The sequence below is a fragment of the Anabrus simplex genome, chromosome 1 (genome assembly GCF_040414725.1).
Source record: "Anabrus simplex isolate iqAnaSimp1 chromosome 1, ASM4041472v1, whole genome shotgun sequence".
In the NCBI taxonomy this organism is placed as follows: domain Eukaryota; kingdom Metazoa; phylum Arthropoda; class Insecta; order Orthoptera; family Tettigoniidae; genus Anabrus; species Anabrus simplex.
The window spans coordinates 1,380,410,442-1,380,435,195 of record NC_090265.1 but is presented as its reverse complement, the minus strand read 5'-3'; the positions used below and the strand labels follow the sequence as shown (position 1 = coordinate 1,380,435,195).

Below are 24,754 nucleotides of genomic sequence, written 5' to 3'. Positions count from 1 at the left end.
AACAAAGCAAAAAAAAAAAAAAGGAAACAAAAAAAGGACTTAAAAGGTTATGAATTATTTTCCAAATTGGTACTTTAGAATATGGTATTTCTAAGTTAGAACTGTGATATTAGTAAAATATATACAAACCTTATTCACTTTCTTTGGTATAACAGAAAACATAGCTCGTTCTGAACGTGCAGCATTTCGTGAAACTTTGGCAAGGATACCCATGGCTACCTCAAGGAAATCACCAACAGAAGATTCATCCTGATCTTTCACTGGTAATCGCTGCCACTGTTGATATGATGCTAATGCTAAGAATAAGATAAAACATAAGAATTAACAGAATAGTAAACATAGGATTTAACTAAGATTTGACTTTGTTGTTAGTTTCTTATATTAAAGGTCTGCTTTGTAATTATTACATAAGATAAGGCATTATTAAAAAGGGAAATTTAATGGCATTCATGAAAACATAAAACAGAGGAGAATCATACCAATATGTCACAGAACGTTTTTAGCCAATTCAATGATATTAGCTAAATTCAGCTATTAATAAAAAAAGACAGGAAGAAGAGAACAGTTATTACTGAAGTGTTTCATTTTTAATACTATTTAATAGCCAGTACAATACATTCTCCTCCTTGTTGCTAGTTAAGTTATCTATAAAATGTTTAGTTAAAAACTGGGAGGCTGTTTGAACTATTTATATTCTATCTTTATCTTGTTACTTGTTTGCATTGTTAACATTAAGAGTAATTACCTGCTCTGTGTTGCTCTGAGATACTGCTTTCTTCCACCCCTAGGAGCATAGCCAGGACTCGATCTGGCTGTAAAATACGACCCAGAATGGTGCCAGGATGCTGATAAACATGGTCCAAGAACTGAGGACACAGGATAACTATCTGGAGCTTAACACGAACCAGTTTCTCCTCCATGGCAACGGAAATTGAACTCGAACTCACCACATCCTCCACACCAACGCAAAGGATCCTGCAATCACATAAGAAAGAAAATTGTGACTGAAAGATGTTAATGCAAAATATGAAAACTAAATAAATAAAAAATAAAATCTAAAATATTAGTCTCCAGTAGATGTTTGTGTTTGTGTGGGCTGATCTTGAGAACCACCAAACAGACTCTGATGTGGTTTTTGCTGCTGTACAGAGGAAGCTTTAGGTGTGTAAAATATTATTTACAACACAAGGGAGTTGAGCACAGGCATTTTTGGTGAAAGAAGTCAAAGAGAAAACTGAGCTTTCTTGGCTTCCCCTGTCCAAATCATCGATAGACCCCAGGTATGTGTGGAAGAATTATTGAGCATAAAAGTAAAAAGTAGCTTTCAGTACCATGTGCGTTTTTATATTTATAGTTTGCAATGACCGAGTCCATTATTATCCTAGGTAACCTATCCTCCTCCATTCGCCTCGCATGACTCCACCACCAAAGCCTCTTTTTGTGTACAGCTTCATCAATTGAGCTCATTCCTAACTTAGCCTTTATCTCCTCATTCCAAGTACACTTCTGCCATTGTTCCCACCTGTTAGTACCAGCAATCATTCTCAGCACTGGTACTTTCATGTCTGTTACTTATGACTTATGAATAAAATATCCTGAGTCCATTCAGCTTTCACTTCTGTAAAGCAAAGCTGGTCCGAAAACACACCGGTGTAAAGATAGTAATTACAATGTTATTACTACCGGTATATAAATAAGATTATACAGCCTATAGGTATTACATAATTTTTTTTTTTTTTTTTGCTAGTTGCTTTACGTCGCACCGACACAGATAGGTCTTATGGCGACGATGGGGTAGGAAAGGCCTAGGAGTGGGAAGGAAGCGGCCGTGGCCTTAATTAAGGTACAGCCCCAGCATTTGCCTGGTGTGAAAATGGGAAACCACAGAAAACCATTTTCAGGGCTGCCGATAGTGGGGTTCGAACCTACTATCTCCCGAATGCTGGATACTGGCCGCACTTAAACGACTGCAGCTATCGAGCTCGGTACATGAAATATTGGTGTACTATGAAAACATTATAAACAAGACATCACTATTGTGTTTTAGCTGCTAAACATGTTTAAAAGATTAGGTACAGTGCAAAATGTTAGTTAACAAATAATTAATAACTAAGTTATTTGTACCGTAACTAACTAAACTACAAGTATACGATAACAAAAATAAACAATCATGACTACATACGAATTTAACAGGAGTCAGCGAGTTATATTGGGAGGATATATAAAAGAACCGACAGATTTTGAATGGTAAGAATAGTAATGAGCAATGTGAGTATATTATAGTTAGTCCGTGCAAGAACTCCCACAGAGATGCATACAGGCGATGTCATAGTACCATTAGTACTTCGAGGTGTTACAATCGGATGCCGTTCAAATTCTGCACGCAGGTTGCTGAGCTAGCGTACACTCCAAAAGTGAAAACTGTATGTGTGCAGATTAGCCATATATTTAATGCTGTTTATGCTCGGCGATGCCAAAATATAAATATTATAGACCTATGCCAGAAAAATGGATCTTAATGAGGCTCATTATAGTTCAAGTTCCGTTATGATACACGTTCTCCACCAATAAGAGTTCATATTTTCTTTATGATACAGGTTCTCCACCAATCAGAGTTCAGATTTTCATTATGATACAACTGTTTGACCAATTAGGTAAGGATAGCAACGCACTAGCTTCGCACTTACTTCCAAAATCCAACATGTCGGACACACATATTAACATCAATGCACTTTCTACTTCCAATATTCCACAACCACACGGCACATTCCCGCAAATTCACTTCACCAACTGTACAATAAACAATCTGTATTTGAAATAAAGCTATACTGCTAATAATAAGAGATGGCTTGTGACATTTCGTAGAGGGAGGTCCTTTTACTGCCTGCCGAGGCGGGATAAAGGGAGTGGCTGTGTGGTTGCCATGGAAACGAGGGTGGGGCGACTGCGGTTGCCATGGAGATAAAACTTCTGGGAGGCTCGTCTTGCTGGGAGTTGCCAAACCTCTCACTTCACTTGTGAGCTAGATCTTGTTGCAAGCAGTTCAGTGTGAGTGGCCGTTAGTAAGTTTCTAATTGTATTTTAAATACTATTTACGCACGTACGCACGTGCAATCATTGTATTTATATTTTGAGTACGATGAATACTCCTCGAGGGAGAGGGAAGCCCAGGACTCGTCCACCTCGTGAAAAAAATACCGCCGGCCATGGTGTGACAATTCATCACCAAGGAAGGGAAATGATATGTGCTGCAAGAGAATTCTTCGAAGAGGAGGCTACGAGTTTATCGGAAAGGAATGTTCCCTTAATTCCATTCCAGAGCAAAATTTGTTCTATTTGCGACGAGTTCCATTACAATGGAAAACAAGAATGTGAAGAAAGACCAGTTCTTGTCTCATTTGCGATCACTGTAAAATTTTCAGCAGCCTGTCAGGGTTTTCCAACTTTAACGCAGCAAAGGGACTGCTAATTAAGGCGTAGCTTTATATAATGGATACTCTTACAGAAATTTACGGAAAAGTGAGAATGTTTGGTGACAAGGGTTTGTTTACCGCTGGATTTACGTCGCAGCGATACAGATAGGTCTTACGGCGACAATGGGATAGGAAAGGCCTTGGAGTGGGAAGGAAACGACCCTGGCTTGTTGTGTTTGTTGTTAAAATAGGAAACCACGGAAAACCATCTACAGGGCTACCGACAATGGGATTCGAACCCACTATTTTCCGAACGCAATATATTCTCTTCGCGCTATCATTATAGAATCGTCATTTTTTCAACTTATTGTAATCTAAACATTTTCTTAACATTAAGTTCTGGAATCTTGTACATCTAATCGAAGCGTACAGACAAAAATTATAATTTTATTTATATAGATGAAAGTAGACCGAGTGGCCGTGCGTTTTAACGCTCTGTGGCTATGGAGCCAAGCTCTGCATTCGGGAAACGCGTGGGTTCGAATCCCACCGTCGGCTCTTCTCAGAATAGTTTTCTGTGGCTTAATATCTTCACTTCCAGGCAAATGCCGGTACAGTTCCTATCCATAGGCACCCCTTACCCAATTTTATTCACCATAACACATTTCGTCTTCATTAGCTCCTCAACTGAGGTTGGTGCCAGGAAGGGCATCCGGCAGTAGAAACATGCTGTGTAAATTAATTAGGAAACCACGGAAAACCATCTTCAGGGCTGCCGACAGTGGGGTTCGAACCCACTATCTCCCGAATACTGAATACTGGCCGCACTTAAGCGACTGCAGCTATCCAGCTCGGTAAATAAAAGGTTTATTTGAGTCCTGTTTATTCCCTGTCAATCCCGATATAAACGCATCAGTCTCAAACGGTAAATATAAGTAATTTAATGACTTTCAACATACGATTCGTAAGATTCCCAGTTTCGCCAGTTACTTGAGGGATGTCTTCCTGTACTAATCCTTCCGCAAGGATTTCCCTCACAGCAACCTGACTGTTTGTATGTCACTGATAAGAACCTGATTGTATAAGAGTGATCGCAAATGGGACGACACCGCCTGGCCAGGCAGTCTACAACAGATCACAGTGGTCAGAATGACGGAGAGAACAAGTGAGCCGGAAGCGAGGGGTAAGAGCATGTACAGAAAGGAATGCTGGAATGTGGCAACATCGTGAAATGCCACGTGCAGTGCTCCTCCCTCCAACCTTACCTGTCAGACGCCATCTCTTCTTATTAGCAGTATAGGTTATGATATCCTTCTATCAAAGCTGTGAAAACATATGGCATTGTCAAGGTCTCTGATCCACTCACGGAAAATCAATAACCCAGCGCATGCGCTCTGTTCAATAAACTCGGCTGTCAAGCGACATCTCGACAGAAATGAATGAATATTTAAAAAAATAGAGTAATAATTATCGTCGAGCATAAACAGTCGTATGCAACTCGCCTATAATGGTAATTAAGACACTCGTATGGAAATTATAAAACACGCTTAGCTCGTTTTATAAACATACTCGTGTCTGAATTATTGCCATTATAGGTTTGTTGTATAATGTATATACTATTATTTAACATTGAAAGTTGTGAGAATAGACGCGGAGACGCACTGTGTACACTGAAGAAAATGGAAATTGCAACATCCAGAAGGAGTGGTGCTACATTGCTGCAATTGAACATGCAGGACGAGTGTTCGGTTGTGCTTCGATGATTACACTTTCAGGTCCCTCTGACCACAAGTTTGGACAACAATCAATACAGGATGTGCCCACCACGAGCTGCAATACATTGATGAATTCGTCGAGGCATGGAGTCAATAAGGCCCTGGATCGCTTCCTGAGGAATTGTGGCCCATGCTTGCTGCACTGCACGGGTCAGTTGTTCCAGAGGTATGGGTAGCTGAGGACGGTTGGCCAGTTGTCGACCCATCGTGTCCCACACATGCTCAATAGGACTGAGGTCCGGCGATCTGGCGGGCCATTCTAAGGTTGTGATGTCGTGGAGAGCTTCTCTGGAGATGCGTGCAGTGTGAACCCGGGCATTGTCCTGCTGAAACATCCCATTAGCAATGTTCGCCATCATAGGGACAAACACTGGATTGAGTGCCCTATCAACGTACTGTAGAGCAGTCATAGTGCCCTCAACAAGCACTAATTGTGATTTCACCGACCTCGATAGCTGCAGTCGCTTAAGTGCGGCCAGTATCCAGTATTCGGGAGATAGTAGGTTCGAACCCCACTGTCGGCAGCCCTGAAAATGGTTTTCCGTGGTTTCCCATTTTCACACCAGGTAAATGCTGGGGCTGTACCTTAATTAAGGCCACGGACGCTTCCTTCCCACTCCTAGCCCTTGCCTGTCCCATCGTCGTCATAAGACCTATCTGTGTCGGTGCGACGTAAAGCAACTAGCAAAAAAAAAAAAAAAAAAATTGTGATTTCACATTAAAGCCAATAGCTCCCCAGACCTTAATGCTTGGTGTTGGCCCTGTGTGCCTCTCGACAATAAGATCTGGGCGGCCCCTCTCCCCGGTACGTCGGCGCTCACGATTCCGGCGATCAATGCGGGCAAGACAGAAGCGCGATTCATCACTAAAGACGACCCTGTGCCATTCGTCGACCCACGTCGATCTTTCTCGACACCAGGCCAGCCTTACACGTCCCTGTTGTGGGGTCAATTGAACACCTTCTGTAAGGACACGGGGTCGTAAGCCAGCTGCACGCAGGCGATTACCAACTGTTTGTTGTGTAACGTGGGGTGCCACAGCTGCTCGAAATTGCGCTGCTGTTGCATGGGGTTCCATCCGGGCCATCCGAATGATGCGGCAATCATCTCTCACAGTTGTCTGTCGCGTTGGGCCTGTGCCAGGTCTACGAGTGTGGGTACCTTCATTTGACCACTGCTGCCATACACGTTGTGCCGTAGATGCCTGTCGGCCAACACGTGCAGCGACAGTCCTTAGCGATAATCCAGCCTCACACAGCCCAATTATCCGAGCCCTCTTAAACGGCGACAGTTGTTGATAGCGTGCTCTTCTCTGTCGTTGAGGCATGTTTTACGGGGGACACTTCACTGCACAGACTGCAAGTCAACTACGCTACACCAGAGTCCGTATACTGGAGTTGATTCCTCCGCGACCAATCACGTGGGGAGACCTGTAGCAACAATCCAATGAGTCAGAAATTTTGATTGTTTACATACCTACATGGCATCGTTCCATATCTTGAAAATCAACACAAACGACCAATGCCTTCATGGTGTTGCAATTTCCATTTTCTTAAATGTATTTGCTCGTGGTTGAGATGATGTTGAAAGGGATAAGTTACAGTCATATAGCTGAGAGCTGATTCGTCTTCAGCTTCTGTACACTCGTCTGTTTCATGATTATTCACATTGTAGCAACTATTAGTATTTTAAACTGTGATATTTAAGTGATTATTATTTGTCTGCATATTCAGTACTTTTAACCATTATACGCAAGTGGTTATTTTTAGCCTACTTGTATATTTAGTACTTTTTTTAAACTACCGGTATTATATATGAGTGTATATTTAGCACTCTTGACTGTCATATATCAGTGAAGTTTTGCCATCTTGTAAATATAGTGAGGGCAAAGGAAGGGTAATGTGTCTTCATTTTCAACGTCCAAGATTTGCCACCGGTATGGCTCACGATTAGACCAGCAAAAGATAGATAAAACATACAATTACACCATGCCCTCATCATTGAATTCCGACGGATAATTTCTACAATCGTCCTGAATACTGTATATAGGCTAACTTACATACCGGTACCGTATCTTTCAAAAGCCAATTCGGTTTCAACAGTTGTGATAGGTGTTTCCTTTCTGTCACGTTCTAGGAAACAAGAGAACAGCATTCCATGGATTTAACACCCTCACCCCTGTAACGAACACACCCGCACTCTTTTCTGAATATACAACTTCTAGTTTTGCATTAGTATATATTCACTCATGATAATCCGTTGCTCAACGGCGAAAGCTCTTCGAATCCAGCCAACACTCCACTCTACGAGTGTGATTTATCCCTCTCAACTTACCCCTGCCGCTCGTTGTTACATGGCGTGTCTCTGTACGTATTTTCAGTACTTCCAACGTTAAATAAACTCCTTTAAATATTAATTCGGCCACATACAGCTTTCACTTTTGGACTGTACACTTATTCTGCTACCCGCGTGCGAAAGTTGAACGGATTCGGGGCGTAACACCTCGAAGACTTCCCTTGTGAGTCACTGTTAACTCATTCAACCTCAGTCGATCCTATCTGCCTTCACGTTTATCTGGACTTGCTTTTAGGACACTTAAAATGTTCAGATTAGTTATGTCTGGAAGCTAATCAGAAGTTTTTCTAAATATTACTCCCTTTCGATATTTTTTGTGGCACTACGAATACGCTATCGATTCAAACAAAACCGAGCAAGTTGAGTACGCGGTGTGGGTCACGCTGCTCTGAGCTTGCAGTCGGAGATGGCGGTTTCCAACCCCACTGCCGGCAGGCCTGAAAATGGTTTTACGTAGGTTTCCCATTTCCACACCAAGCGAATCCTGGAGCAGTACCTTTATCAAGGCCAAGGCCACTTCCTTCCCAGTCCTAGCCCTGTCTTATCCCACCGTCGCCACAAGACTTGTCGTCAGTGCGACGTAAAAAAACAGCATAAAGAAATCTGCAAAATATTGTTTATATGGCCATCACCGAAGAGCCTCCGTGGCTCAGACGGCAGCGCGTCGGCCTCTCACCGCTGGATACCGTGGTTCAAGTCCCGGTCGTTCCATGTGAGATTTGTGCTGGACAAAGTGGAGGCGGGACAGGTTTTTCTCCGGGTACTCCGGTTTTCCCTGTCATCTTTCATTCCAGCAACACTCTCCATTCTCATTTCGTAGCATCTATCAGTCATTAATATACATCACTTTGGGAGTGGCGACCCCATCGTAAAAATAGCCTATATATAATTCATTCATTACATCCCTGACCCAGTCAATGACTGGAAAACAGGTTGTAGGTTTTCATTTTTTTCATTTTCATGGCCATCACCGAGAATGTTTAAATGAGTAATACAACCTATGAACTCTATTTGCATTGCCTTTTGACATATACGCTCAAAACACTAGGCAAAAAGAAAACCTCTACTTGATGGATATGTAATGCAGAAAAATGTGTCTAATGAATTTATTTCATCCTCCTCGAGCTTTCTCGTCCGAAGTCGTCGTCGGGATTCGAACTAGGAGTTCTCGGAGTGGGACATCAGTGACTATTCCGCTACCCATACATCCGAACAAGAATGCGTCCTGCATAACTGAAGAGTTAAATGACACTTTCATGCTTTCAAGACGTCAGTGATATCATGCATTTTCCTGGTTCCTTCCTGTCATTGGTGACTTCCCTAACTGTATATAAAGAGGAAACACTTGTCCAATGCTAAATTAATGTAAATCCCCGATATTTAAAAAGCCCATGACCGAAGAGCACAACTTCTCACGTTTATTTTTCTTCTTGCTCAGTGAATTTAGTCTGGCAAGGTGAGAAATTAGGCCTTCTTGTACATTCACACATATATACATGGCCTACATATATTTTCAATACAAACTTTCGTGGCAGTCAGCATGTCTCTACGAGCAAATTATTACCTTGATGTATACTGTGTGTTAAGTTCACAGTTTGACGATCAACTGTGATTAAAAACCTAGGAATCACTGAACAGGGATATGTAGAGTGAAGTGAGGAGTGAGATAATTTCCCGTTGCTTTCCTCATTGGATAAGGCTGTGCTTTTACGTAACAGTATGGGAAGTCCACAGAACAGTACAGTGATTCACATAATTATCCGGACCTCGGAACCTCAGAACGCAGTTAACGTGCTCGAACAAAATTATTCGGACACAAGTCAGTTGCCATGCAGAGGTTGTGTGTAGAAGAGCCACGGACAGTGTGAACGTAAACATTACCGTGAGTTTGAGTGCTGTGTACAACGTAAGTGAAAATGGATCGCACAGGGAGAGAGAGCACAATCGAACATCGGCAGCTAGTAATGTTTCACGCTAAAGTAAAAGTTGTCGTAAAATTGCTGAAATGTTACAAATGAAGAAAAGTACACTCTCTGATATTATCACAAGATTCCTGGAGGAAGATAAGATTGAACACCTACCGCACACGGGACGTCCAAGAACATTTTCTGTGAGGGAAGAGTGTTATATCATCTGTAAAACGAAAAAGGAACCCAAGTTAAGTGCTCCAAAACTCGCTACGGAGATTGCCGCAGACACCGGAAAGAAAGTGCATCCCGAAACAATACGGAGAGTGCTCAGAAGAGGTAACTGTCACGACCGTAATTACAAGAAGGAAGTCCTTAATAAATCAAGTAAATCGAAGAAAAAGAATGCTGTTTGCCAAAGAGCATGTTAGAGAAGACAATGAGTGGTGGAATGACGTTATATTGGATGATGAGAGTAAATTTAACATATTTCAGTCTGATGGGAGGATAACAGTTTGGCGGCGTCCTGATACTGAGCTTCAAGAGAAACATCTGAAAGCAACTGTGAAGCATGGCGGTGGACTTGCACTGGTGTAGGGGTGCATGTCGGCTAATGGAATTGGTGAATTGGTTTTTATTGAGGGTAAAATGGACTACTATCAATACCTTAGACTACTGAGGGACAATTGAAAAAGAGCGCCGAGAAGATGGGGATTGGTGAACGTTTTAAGTTTTATCAAGATGTAACGAATGTAAGGATGTGGCTATTGTTTAATTGCCCAAGGTGCTTCATCCTCCCCCTCAATCACCAGACTTGAATGCGATTGAGAATCTTCGGGGCAAACTTGATAAGGAAATATGGAAAACAACAATCACATCTAGAGAACAACTGAAAACCCGATTTCAAGAAGAGTGGCAGAAGATATCTCCCGATTACACCCGAAAATCAGTGGAGAGCATGCCAAGTTGACTCAGGGAAGTAATTAAAATGAAAGGAAAGCCACCAGATACTGAACCCTTAGAACCATAAGTAAAACGGAAAGTGTCCGAATAATTTTGTGCAATATTGGTTTTGATTGTGATTTTTAATTATTGTATTTTCATTGACGGTGTTCATTACAAGAATGATGGAAGTTTAGTTTTTAAATTCCTTACAGAAAATTGTATCTAATTTATATCAGTGCTTTATTATTACAGAAACCACTAATACAAAGGAAACTATAATAAATCATGTCTGTCCGAATAATTATGCGAGTCACTGTATACATTAACCGATATTACAAGCAACGCCTTCGCACCATTCATCACACGGACTGCTGGATGAGGAATGGCATTAACTAGCGTCGCTGATACTCCATCACTTTCATATCGTCAAAGCTGACGACGAGAATGGGACAGATCGATTAACGTAACGAACTTGCTCTACGCTATAGCAGAAGACAGTACACTATAAACGCTAAATTTCACTAGATATATCCGTAGATCGAGGCTAAACTTCTCGATATCATTTATTCGAAAATAGCACGGCAGCCTTGTATCAAGCCATCATCTCCCAATTACTTACATTACTACTAATGAGAACATTAGTTCCCAAGGAATTCCCCCCCTCGTACATACGAACACATCCTAACATGTAAACCGAGAAATCAACTCATGCTCACAGTTTCAGCAAACGTGTTCATTCCTTTAGTTTTTAATTCTTCATTACGATTAGGCCTACCCATCTGTCTTTTCCAATGGTCTTCTTATGTCTAGGAATCACGAATCTCCAACAAAATGTGCAATGCTTCTACTCACATAACCATAAAATGAAATAGAAATTCGACAGTATAGTCTGGTGAAATAGATCCATGTTTCAAATAACGCATATCAAATCTGTTAAAATTTGATATTTTTTTATGGTACTCTTCATCCGTTTATCATAATTACAACCCAAAGATTGGTAAGCCCCGGTCTAGAAAGCTAAGAATAACGGCCGAGGGGATTCGTCGTGCTGACCACACGACACCTCATAATCTGCAGGCCTTCGGGCTGAGCAGCGGTCGCTTGGTAGGCCAAGGCCCTTCAAGGGCTGTAGTGCCATGGGATTTTTTTTTTTTTTAGATTGGTAAGCAAGTTCATTGAGACCAGTAGCGGCAATGCTATGGCGTGTGTTATTTGATTGAAGAGTTGTCAACCACTCATTGGAAAAGATTTTTATCGCTATCAACAGACTAAGGTAAACATTTCTCTCGCACAATTGACATCATTTGATTTTCTGTAGGTCTATTGGTTATTTAATTAACAACGTCAAAACTCAAGTACATATAATAATTTGGTCAACAATAAATTATATGTTTTAAAATGCTGGTTCCCATCACACTTTATCCAGAATGTTAATCTAGAAAGAGCGAGCAGGAGCCCAGGCGGGTTGGCGGGGATATCCCGAGATTGATCTAAGAGGCCCATCCCCTGCTGCAGTGACCGCGGGTCTCCTGTGACTGCTGGGGAATGTGTGTGAGTGGGCGCAGGTTTGTCTTAGTGACCGCAAATGTCCGATGACCGCAAATATCCGGCAACCGTTGTTCTTAGATCATCTGCCACGTCACCTTGGTGGAAACCCTGCCGAACAACTAATTAACAACTGCACTGGAAGTCTCGAGATCAATGTGGATGTGGAAGTATGTTTTCGAGCAGAATCTTAGTTGGAAACCTTCTCCGACTGTACAAGAGTCAGGATGTTACGAGCGATGAGCTGGAAAGGCGTCTGTCGGACAGTGTGGCTACCGCTGGACCGTGGTCCGACAGCTCTACACTCGGACCGACCAACCGAGCGGACGGCTCTACCTCTCAATTCTGACTCTGTTCCAATATATATATATATATATATATATATATTCATTCTCGTCCGAATATAGGGACGAGACGAACTTTTAGAGGTTTCTCTGGAGATATATATATCTGGGAAGCTTTCATTCTGTACCCTAAAGGGGTACGACGGGCGTCTTAGAGGGTGACGCCCTCTCCCAGGTCAAGGAGATTTGAGAAGGTGATTAGAAGTATGGCCGTGGTCTATACGAGGAACTGTCCCGGCATTCGCCTTAGTGCAGGAGAATGGAAAACCACGGAAAACCATTCTCAGGACAGCCGACGTTTTGGGCCAGCCGTGAGGTCCAGCCCTGTCCCGTCTCCCGAATGCAGAGGCGTAGAGCCACGGTAAGCCGTGGCCACCCCTGCTCTGCTCGGTTGGCCGGTCAGAGTGCAGAGCTGTTGGACCACGGACCAGCCGTGGCCACTTATGGGCCGAGACCCAATTTGCATCTACCGACCGCAGTTGATTATATGTGATGAGTAGGCCCTACTTGTTGGCGAAGCGTTTTCATACCTGAAAAAGTTATTTTCCCTATGATGATACATGTATCATGTTAAATTACCGCCGTTGGTATACGTACTTGATATATTCATGTTAGCCAAAACCAACAGTCCAGCTACTTCGCCGCCATGTTAAAAAAAAATTACGATCTGAGGACTGGAGTCGGTCTTGATCTGAGGATTGGAGTCGGTCTTGGTGAAACTATAAATCCAAGCAGTTCCGAAAACACCTGATAGATGGCGTTAGTGTATCAACTGAGTCAACACTGGAGTCGAGTGTGTCGGTTCCAGAGCGAAGAGGATAGAATAGAGGTAGATATACTGGTACATAAAAGAACTCCTGCGGGACTAAATTCCGACACTTCGGCATCTCCGAAAACCGTACAAAGTAGTTAATGGCCAATGAAATTATTGTTAATAATAATATACCCATTTTGCTCAACTAAGGATCATGTTTGAAATTAGTACACATTTCTTCTAAATATATTTTCATTCGTTCGCTGGTTATTTTTAGATGTTCCTCTGCAAATTTGTTTTTCATTATCAGTCTTCTAAACTTTGTTCCATCTTGAATGGTTTCTTTGTCAGCTTCTTGTTATCCATTCTATTGAATTAAAATTATATTGAACTATAACTAGTTATTTTTCTAGTTCCATTTTCGCATTTTGGTTGTAGGATATTTCTGAAAATTTTCCCCTCTTATTTTCGATTATTCTCATTTGAAATCTGCCGCCAGTTATCGAGGTTTAGGATTCGTGAAGTGCCTCTCGTTTGATGACTGTGTTGTAGAGTCGTAATTTTGCATCTGATTTGCTGTACAGTACCTATTTCAGGGGCAGCAGTCTCGGCTCTTCACGACTCCGTTCGCAACCCATCCCTAGCGACAAGGATGTGTCCATTTGATATCGAAGGGTTAACAGCGTTGTTACAATCTTGTTTACAAGCTTTCGACTGTCTGAAGACCGATGTGCGGAAAAAACTGTCTGTCTGCTTGCAGGCTTATACTGTGAAGACTGCTGAAGATATTTCAACCAAACTTTACATTTAGAATGTATTAACTCAAGGATGCTAGTAATGTCATTCCTTATGCAGCCAGTACTTGTTATGAATGGTGTGAAAATGTTACTCATAGGGTCGGCTGGTTCATGCATTTCAGTGGGCTTGGCAGGCTGGTATGTATTTGTAACTTCTAGCCCGGTGAGGAAAGCAGCGGGAAACTGCCTCACTCCTCATTTCCCTAGTATACTCTTCAGTGACGCCTAGGCCATCTATGCCAGCTGATAGTGGAGCTGTTGAGGATCAAACCAGCCTTCGGGATGAATACTCAACATACATACATACATACATACATACATACATACATACATACATACATACATACATACATACATACATACATACATACATACATACATACGTTTTAGGTAGGTATATATATATTTCAAAGCTGCTGAGACGTATGCCAATGACATCGTTAACAATGACGTTGTCAACAACGGTACGTTCTGCTAATTTGGAATACTTTACTCACTTGAAGGGTGGTTTATTCCGAGTCCTGCTGATCTGTTCAAAGCACGTGTTGAGGTAGTTCACCCACAATGCTGCTGCCTGACTGTGGCGGCTCGATACTATCAAGATGTCTTCCATATCAGTCGCACGGCTTCCTGTAACAAAGACCAAATACCATTCTTTAGTAATATAGCTGTGCAGTTGCTTTTTCTTGCTAGTGGCTTTACGTCGCACCGACACAGATAGGTCTTATGGCGACGATGGGATAGGAAAGGGCTAGGAGTTGGAAGGAAGTGGCCGTGGCCTTAATTTAGGTACAGTCTGTTGTGAAAATGGGAAACCATCCTCAGGCCTGCCGACAGTGAGGTTCAAACCCACTATCTCCAGAATGCAAGCTCACAGTTGCGCGCCCCTAATCGCACGGTCAACTCGCTCGGTAAATGATTAATATCAGTAGCGGTGATTAGAGGTGGGCGGGGGGGGGGCTAGTTGCCCCTCCCACTTTGTGGAGAAACAAGCAATTTGTACAAGCCCTCTTGTCTTATAACCTAGTTATTTCCTTTATTTTCTTTAATTAAACCAATTTCCACATCAAGTAGTGGAGATTTTGCATGTGTTGTGAGGAAGGGTAACAAGGGTATACAGGTCATGGGCACTGAGGTATGATTCACCCGCTTGCCACGCGCGTTTGTCAGTCAGTCTATTTATTGTCTGTTAGTTTCTTAGTGTGTTGTCAAATACTACATTATTTTAAATGGATAATCATGCCGTACTTCTATTTAATTGTAATGCCTTTGTAATATTGTTCCTTTGGAGAAAGTTTTATTGTATAGTATTGAGTCAAAATCACAAAAAAAATATTACTGAAAATTCACGGCCTGTTTCCAGTCATTCGACCGGGTCAGGAATGGAATGAGTGAAGCCCCCATCTAGCGGCGAGGATAGGAAATGTGCCGGCTGCCGAAGCCTGTCGCACTCCTCTGGGGCAATGATTAATGAATGATTAATGAAATGTTAATGGAGAGTGCTGCTGGAATGAAAGATAACAGGAAAAACCGGAGTACCCGGAGAAAAACCTGCCCTGCCTCCGCTTTGTCCAGCACAAATCTCTCATGGAGTGACCGGAATTTGAACCACGGTATCCAGCGGTGAGAGGTCGGCGTGCTGCCGCCTGAGCCACGGAGGCTTCAAAAAATATTATTACCGCACTTAAGTTCGTACATTGTCAACCTTTACTTCTCTGACGAAATTCGCTCAAGGAGCATGAAAAATTACCATTTTGTAGCCTTTTTTTTCTTTTTTTTCAGTTTTGATCTATATATATTCCCTTCCCCTCCAATCACCCCCCTCCCCCGCCTCCTACCACCGCGTCCGCTATAACCCACAAACCCGGGTACTTTTTTCTTGCCTATATATATTTTGTCCCCTCCCCCCCCCCCCACTTCTTATTCCCAATCACCGCTACCGATTTCTATAATGCTATCAACAACAACGACAACAACAACGCAACAATGACGTGGGGATAATTACGAATTTCAACTAGGAGAGATATTTGGTAATGATGGTGATTGTTTGAAGGGCCAGAACAAGTGATTGTCAGTTCTGGGAGATATTTAAAAGGAATGTGTTTCGGGAATGTGTTTCGGTTATCTTCATATAACATGCCAGCTCCGTGGTTTAGTGGTAGGGATAACCATCTTTTACACGAAGACCCTGGATTGAAAACCCAGATCGTCCAAGGATTTTAATCCTGGATTAAAGTCTGGAATGGGATTCAATGAGCCTTGTGACTCCAACTGAAAAGTATAGGAGTCAGAGACCTGGTCACGGAAGCCAAGCATTACACCTGAGGAAGTCGTCACGCCCGCCTAAATGATACTCCAAGTCTGCAATATGTACTGGCCATCTGCCTGGGCTCCCAGCAAGATGTGTGTTATGTTAGAGCAAGGGATGAGAGTTTTGCAACTACTACAGTATAGCGGCTGAACCACGTCATCATGAAAATCCATAGCCTGTTTCCAGTCATTCGACCGGGTCAGGAATGGAATGAATGAAGCCTTCATCTAGCGGCGAGAATAGGAATTGTGGCGGCTGCCGAAGCCTGTCACACTCCTCAGGGGCAATGGTTAATGATTGACAGATGAAATGAAACGAAAGATGAAAGATGACAGGGAAAACCGGAGTACTCCGAGCAAAACCTGTCTCGCCTCCGCTTTGTCCAGCACAAATCTCACATGGACTGTAAATGGTTAATATCCCTGGCCTGGGGTCCACACATTCAACACTTTACACTTCCGTCATTCACAAAATACACGCAGGTTCCTCACATATGGTGCAAGTAGGGGCAGGAGATCTTTCTAGGTAGACGCCCCGAACAAATAGCATTTTTAGAAAAAAAAAAAGTTCTAGCTTCTGAAAGAAATAATAGATATTTCAAAAAACACATACATTGGTAACATGTTACGATAGACAATCTGTTAGTTAACGATAGTTTGGTAATATAATCACGAAAAATTACTTACAGGACTGCTGTTTGATATCTTGTTGAAGGCCACGGCCGCTTCCTTCCAACTCCTGGGCCTTTCCTATCCCATCGTCGCCATAAGACCTATCTGTGTCGGTGCGACGTAAAGCGGCGAGAGAGGAAAAAAAAAATATCTTGTTGAAGTTCTCAGTTCAAGGGAAAGCAGCCCAGAGAAGGCTAGAATGGTGAGTGTGTTAACGTAATTTTGGATTGACAGAAATGTTACTTGATCGAGAATCTGAGATAGCATTTTTAAAAGTATTTGTTTAAACCCAGCGGCACAAATTGCTTGTTCAGAAAGAAATGCCATTTTAAAACTGAAGTTGATATAACATAATACTGATCTTAATAAACTGAAATATTTTCACTTTCGACTGTTACATATTCAGGTGAATGTTTGCTGTTCTAAAACAGCTTTTGTTCTTTGCAGTAAACATTAAAAGGATTTTAAGTTAATTCCTTAAAAAGCAAAACAGGTTATACTGTAACACATCTGAACGACTTGGAGGCATCTGCTAGCCTACTTAAAATGGCGTGATTTGTGCGAAAATGGGGTTTATCTAGTTGGAAGAAATTTATATATATATATATATTTTTTTTTTTTTTTTTTTTGCGAGTTGCTTTACGTCGCACCGACACAGATAGGTCTTACGGCGGCGATGGACAGGAACGGGCTAGGAGTGGGAAGGAAGTGGCCGTGGCCTTAATTAAGGTACAGCCCCAGTATTTGCCTGGTGTGAAAATGGGAAACAATGGAAAACCATCTTCAGGGCTGCCGACAGTGGGATTCGAACCCACTATCTCCCGAATACTGGATACTGGCCGCAATTAAGCGACTGCAGCTATCGAGCTCGGTCCAGTTATCACTAATATAGACATCGCATTGTAGACAATAGCAATTTAGACGTGTAGGTTCGCGTGTCTCCCGACAAAAACAACAATGCCCTAATCTGGTATGTCTATATTATGTGTCAAAAGAGAGATGCAAAAAATACAGTATTCAACAAGAAATAGCCACATGTGGACTGAAACAGTACAGAGCGAATTATACAGAGGAGACCAAGACCATTATTTGTTGTGGCTTAACAGAACTGATGATTTTGCACCAGCTGTGTATGCTAATTGTGAAACAAATATTGGTTTTATTGGTTGTACGCAATCGCACTTTTAACTCCCGCGGATATCATTAGTGCATTTAGAATCAATCAACGATAGTTAAATGCAGACCCGCTGCACTTGACCTACACATTAACTGCACATTCAGAGATAAGAGTGCTGAGTCAGAGAAGCGGCAACAAACAACGATCATTCTCTCTAGTATGGAGGGTGGACTCGGCATGAACCCCAAATATTTCTATACACTAAACTTTAGTTACGGTGTCTTGATGAAGAACTTACTCAATATTTTTCTAAAACTGAAATGTGGTAACAAGGAAAACTTATAGAACTTATAGCCACGATTCTCCAGCTCCTGAAAGAAAAAAAAAAATCAACATGGTCACTCGGTCTACATAACAAAATTTATTGCTGAGCAGTGTCTTTGTCTGTGTAAACCAGGCATGTCTACCATGCTTATAAGTTTGAGAATTTCATCAAATTGTTTCTTTCTGTTCATATAAATAACTGCTTCAATGTTAAACTGTCAGAGATTGAGTAACAAGCTGTCGACACACAGATAAAGCCAGTAATTCGTTGTCACTAATAAGAAAACATTACATTAACGATCACTGGTGACAGAGAATAAAACATCGCATGGAACTTAATCGAACATAATGTCGAAGGATCTTCAGCCACCAAATATTCATGGTGGTATTTATGAAATCATACTTCATACAAATAAGTGGTAAATAAAGTATTGACTGAATGGGTTGGCTAAGTAGTTTGAGGCGTGTAGCTGTTAGCTTGCATTCTCGAGACAGCGAGTTCCAATCATACTGTCGGCAGCTCTGAAGATGATTTTCCGTGGTTTCCCATTTTTCACATCAGGTGAATGCTGGGGCTGTACCTTAATTAACGCCACGGTCGATTCCTTCCCATTCTTAGTGCCGTCCTATCCCATCGTCGTCATTTTTTTCGTTTTCAGTCTTCAGCCCTAAGGCTGGTCGGATCCTTAACAGCTCTGCCATCAGCTGTCATAGGTAGCCTAGGCATCACTGAACAGGCGTACTAGGGAAATGAGGAGTGAGGTAGTTTCCCGTTGCTTTCCTCACTGAGCCAGAAGTTGCTATTACATATCAGTCTGCCAAACCCACTGAAATGCATGCACCGACCGACCCTATGAGCAACATTTTCATACCGTGCGACTCGCTGGCTGAACGGTCAGCATACTGGCCTTCGGTTCAGAGGGTCCCGGGTTCGATACCCGGCCGGGTCGGGGATTTTAACCTTAATTGGTTAATTCCTACGGCACGGGGGCTGGGTGTACGTGTTGTCTTCATCATCATTTCATCCTCATCACGACGCGCAGGTCACCTACGGGTGTCAAACAGAAAAAGACCTGCACCTGGCGAGCCGAACCCGTCCTGGGATATCCCGGCACTAAAAGCCATACGACATTTCATTTTTCATTTCATACCATTTATAGCAGGGACTGGCTTCATAAGGAATGGCATTACTAGCATTGGTCATACCTCAGTCACTTTCATATTGTCAAAGCCAAGGATAAGACAGAGACAGATCAATGAAAGTAACAAAATTGCTCTAGCCTATAGGCCTACCAGAAGACACAGTGCACTGTAAACACAAGGTCCTGCCAGCAAGGCATATCGTCGTCATAAGACCTTTTATTCCTTATGTGTACCTGGAAAATGTTCCCAATCCCCCGTCCACAAACTCTTTATAAATAACATGTAAGTACAGTTGCGACAATCATCAACATTCAAACTAAAACGTAGAGGCTCCGGTCCACGTTCGTATTCCGTTGCCAGAATAATTCAACGAACATGATGACTAAATATGTCTCTTATTCGGCCTGAATTCAGATTTATTGTATACTATTATTATTATTATTATTATTATTATTATTATTATTATTATTATTATTATTATTATTATTATTAACTATCCCCCCTTCCTGATGTCAGCCTCGTCAGAGGATTTAATCGTATGAAAATACGATGACGTGGTGTATGATGAAATGAAATGGCGTATGGCTTTTAGTGCCGGGAGTATCCGAGGACAAGTTCGGCTCGCCAAATGCAGGTATTTTGATTTGACCCCCGTAGGCGACCTGCGCATCGTGACGAGGATGAAATAATGATGAAGACGACACATACACCCAGCCCCCATGCCAGCGAAATTAACCAATTATGGTTAAAATTCCCGACCCTGCCGGGAATCGAACCCGGGACCCCTGTGACCAAAGGCCAGCATGCTAACAATTTAGCCATGGAGCCGGACGTGGTGTATGATACTTAGAAGGGAGAGTGTCAAGCCCGGGGCTGGCACATAGCCTACTCCTGTTGAAGAACACCCAGGGACCTGCTCAAGGATTAGGCCTAACGCGGCCATCCGACGGACGAATTACCATCAACAGCGTCATATGCCCTCACTCCATATGAACACTGCGGAGAGGTTTGGAATTGAATCCAGGCTTTTGGCGCACAATCTTGTTATTATACATTGTATTCCACCATCTCTCCTACCTGCCGGCCAACATTCTGATGCTGAACTTCGTTCGACCAACGGGATTCGAACCGGCTAACTACGATGTCAGACCATTTAGACTTGACACCTTAAGGATGATGACCTCGAGACGGGCTCCCCGCCGCCGAGAGGTAAAAGGGATAAATGAAGAAGAATGTCAGCCTCAAGCTTCATCTTGGCATGTGGGTGTAAAATTGAAATTTGATGGGAAAGATACGTCCTAATGTCACCATATAAGATAGTTCGTAACCTAATTAGAAGAACGAAAAAGTTTTTAGTTTCGAGTAGTGCATACTTCGTGTGTAGACATACAGTTTCATCACTGGAAAATCTGAACTTTGGTACTCTAGTTCCCGCGTTGATACACTCGATAAAAACATCCTCCAAAAAAAGGGTAGCATCTAAGGTTAAAGATCAACGGGGAGATCGGTGTAGAGAAGCTCCGAGCATCAAAATTACTACATGCATTAAGTTCCACAATTTTGAAACAAATTCTGAATTCACCATGATAAGTAATTTAAGATAATTTCTTAGACTATTCAGAATATTGTCTCAAAACATAGGCTACGTGGTCCGACCCGTTGGCTGAACGGTCAGCGTACTGACCTTCGGTTCAGAGGGTCCCGGGTTCGATTCCCGGCTGGGTCGGGGATTTTAACCTTAACTGGTTACTTCCAATGGCACGGGGGCTGGGTGTATGTGTTGTCTTCATCATCATTTCATCCTCATCACGACGCGCAGGTCGCCTACGGGAGTCAAATAGAAAGACCTGCACCTGGCGAGCTGAATCCGTCCTGGGATATTTCGGCACTAAATGCCATACATTTCATTTCATAGGCTACGTGTGTGAACAAGAGACGATAATAATGATACTATTGGCTTTACGTCCCACTAAGTTAGTTTTCGGGGACGCCGAGGTGCCGGAATTTTGTCCCACATGAGTTCTTTTTACGTGCCAGTAAATCTACCGACACGACGCTGACGTATTTGAGTACCTTCAAATACCACCGAACTGAGCCAGGATCAAACCTGCCAAGTTGGGGTCAAAAGACCAGGGCCTGAACCGTCTGTGCCACTCAGGCCGGCGTGAACAAGAGAAATTAAGCGCACGAGGGGAAGAATTCAGATGTCAGATTTATACAGAAGTTTTAACATTAGGTTGCTATGTAAATGTTCTAATAGTCACTTAGAAATTGAGGGCAGTACACAGACACCAAATAAACAGAAGTGTTATTCTGAGTAACCGGTAAGTTGTAAAGGAAAATGAACAAAATTATCTCTTCCGTGTAAATATTATTTATTTTATACTATGGCGTAATTGCCTTCTTCCCGTACTCAAGAGAGAATGGAGGATGGTACTTTACCGTACTGTAATTACTATCCGCATAGTTTTATTACAGATCGTCTCTGATTGATTGAACTCAGCTTCACAGTAACGTAAACTCGGATAGTCAGAGCATGGGCGCCCATATGACAGTTACTAGAGGGGGGCCCAGACCTGGGGGTAGGTAGTAATTTTAATATTTTCGAAGATAAATGGCGATTTCTACTCTGCGGTAGAATAACCCACGGTATCCCCTGCCTGTTGGTGGGGGACGGCACTGCTGCTTTTACGTAATACTGACTTTTAAGTCATTTTATTGAAAGGAAAACACGTGACTACACTAGAGTTTTGCCTTTCCCTGAGAGGTAGAGGGGGGCCGTGGCCCCACCATGCCCCCGGGTATGGGCGCCCTTGAGTCAGAGGGATCATGATTCAAGGAACATTGAACTTAATATTGTTGAATTGTTTCTCCGCCTGATTGCAGTAGTGAGGCTCCGCACACCAAAATGGCGCCTCTGCATTCCCAGCACAAGTACTATACGCGCACTTTTTCTTGAGCCCGGAGCTCCCTAGTGCTTGTCTTGTCTTGTCTTGTCTAGGTTATTTGATGGGCTCCGCTTGGGAGCGGTATACCCAGCCATGTATCTTAAAAACAAAGCCAAAAGATAGAGAATGTGGAAACTGGAATGCTAAAATTACGTTGAGTAGAGAAGGAACATACAAATCCTACACACAGTAAAAAAACACAGGGACACAAGGTACTAGGCTTCACGCCAGAGCGACCGATACTTGGCGACTTCTACAATCACGTACTGAACCGGGTCAACACATAGGGAGTAGGGGAAGGGACAAAAACTACAGGAATATTTTGTTATCAAATAGGAAATTGGATAGAGCAGCTACCGAAGATGGAGTAGGATCTAATATCCAACACGTCAATTTCGTGGGTAACGCGAAGTGTTTGCGAAAACAAGGTTGTAGCCATAAACGCCTGCTAACTTCTAATAACGGACATTGAAATAAAATATGATCGAGCTCCCTAGTGCTGAATCGGTAGACCTCGGTTATCTTCGACATCCATATCGGCAACCTTTGAAACACAAACTATGAATCGCTTATTCATCGCTGTGCGACATCTGGCGTACACTTTGCAAACTAGTACTGTTATTGTTTACACAGCAAAGCCAAACTATATAATTCATGCTAGTAACAAGATTCGCATTGAGAAATGTTATATAATGTTAAATAATGTATGTGTGACACAATTGTTGACGTAAGATAATAAATGTTTAGAAAATTCATATGGATCGATCATATTATCGATTCAATTCAGATTTCATTTCCATCCAGTTTGGCAGTATAACCGGAACTGGCAGCACTCCCTCCTTGCTCCTCACCCCGTAAAAATCGGGCTCAAGAAAAAAGTGCGCGTATAGTAATCTGCCACCATCACAACACTGACTAATGTATAGGTTAATGCATTTCTTTTTTCTTTTTTTTTGCTAGGGGCTTTACGTCGCACCGACACAGATAGGTCTTATGGCGACGATGGGATAGGAAAGGCCTAAGAGTTGGAAGGAAGCGGCCGTGGCCTTAATTAAGGTACAGCCCCAGCATTTGCCTGGTGTGAAAATGGGAAACCACGGAAAACCATCTTCAGGGCTGCCGATAGTGGGATTCGAACCTACTATCTCCCGGATGCAAGCTCACAGCCGCGCGCCTCTACGCGCATGGCCAACTCGCCCGGTTAATGCATTTCTAACAGATAAATATCGCAGTAAGTTATATCCTAAATCCTTCAATAATCCAGGGCCCGAGGACCATGTTTACGACTCTGGTACCGGTAGCTTAGTGGACTGGTCGCTGCTTCATATAACTTTAATCTTTATGTTTTATAACAACATAATCCCATGTACACACCTCTTATATCTTTGTTAGAAAGACACGAACAATGCAACAAGAAAATGTCAATGCATGGATCAGACATGGACGATCTGCACTGCACCGAATCAAAATTATTTAGAATTAAATTAATTTAATTTCAAATAAGTAAAATCGGCATAGTATGAAATAAAATACTGCACGTAACAGCCACTAACGTGATAAGTTTACGTTATTCGTTTCGAAATTCTGACCTTACCCACGGTTCGGCCGTTAACATCTCACTCGTCACATAAAACACAACTTCCGTGGCTGTTGCGTACTATTCTCGCTCCCTAAGAAATACAAAACGGATCTAAAATCCATGTCCAAATCTTGACTCATTCTTATCCTACAGCTGGCAGCCGGATGTGTTCCCCAAGTTGCGGGATCGAAACCTAGAATCGATTCGATATCCAACGTGATTAAATATGAGTGGATCGTGCCGGTAGACTTCTTGGTGAGTACCTTAAAAGCATTCAAGGAAAAACAAATAGTAACCAGGTTCCGCTTAAGATCGTTAGTTTTGTAGGGAAGTTACATTATTATTATTATTATTATTATTACAAATTATATTCGAATCAACTGTATTAGATTGGATTCTTTTTCCATCATTCTTGACACACACATTAGGAATATATAGATAGACTAGAGAAATAGATTTTCTTATATTGCTGTTGTTGTACCGAGATGAGTGGCTCAAATGATGGAGCGCTGGTCTTCCGAGCTCAAGGTCGTGGGTTCGATCAATGCTCAGTCCGGTAGTATATGAATGTGTTCAAATACGCCTTCCTCTCTCTGTAGAATTACCGGCACGTAAAAGAACTCCTGAGAAATAAAATTCCGGCACTATGCCGCCTCAGAAAACCGTAAAAGTTGTTAATGGGACGTAAGTGTATTATTATTATTATTATTATTATTATTATTATTATTATTATTATTATTATTGGTAGTTGCTTTACGTCGCACCACGCAGATAGGTCTTATGGCGACGAATTATTATTATTATTATTATTATTATTATTATTATTA

At 42.2% G+C, this 24,754-nt stretch overlaps 1 protein-coding gene across 7 annotated transcripts in view; it reads right to left on the bottom strand.

Annotated features, from left to right (window-relative positions):
- Positions 1-24,754, bottom strand: part of LOC136858356 (uncharacterized) — a 562,168-nt gene that overhangs the window by 54,653 nt on the left and 482,761 nt on the right. For all 7 annotated transcript variants that reach the window (XM_068225512.1, XM_068225514.1, XM_068225513.1 and 4 more), the window contains 3 exons: positions 14,332-14,464; positions 746-975; positions 130-296 (listed from right to left, as the gene is read on the bottom strand). In XM_068225512.1, the coding sequence (XP_068081613.1) occupies positions 130-296; positions 746-975; positions 14,332-14,464 (530 nt within the window). The remainder of the gene's footprint in view (positions 1-129; positions 297-745; positions 976-14,331; positions 14,465-24,754) is intronic.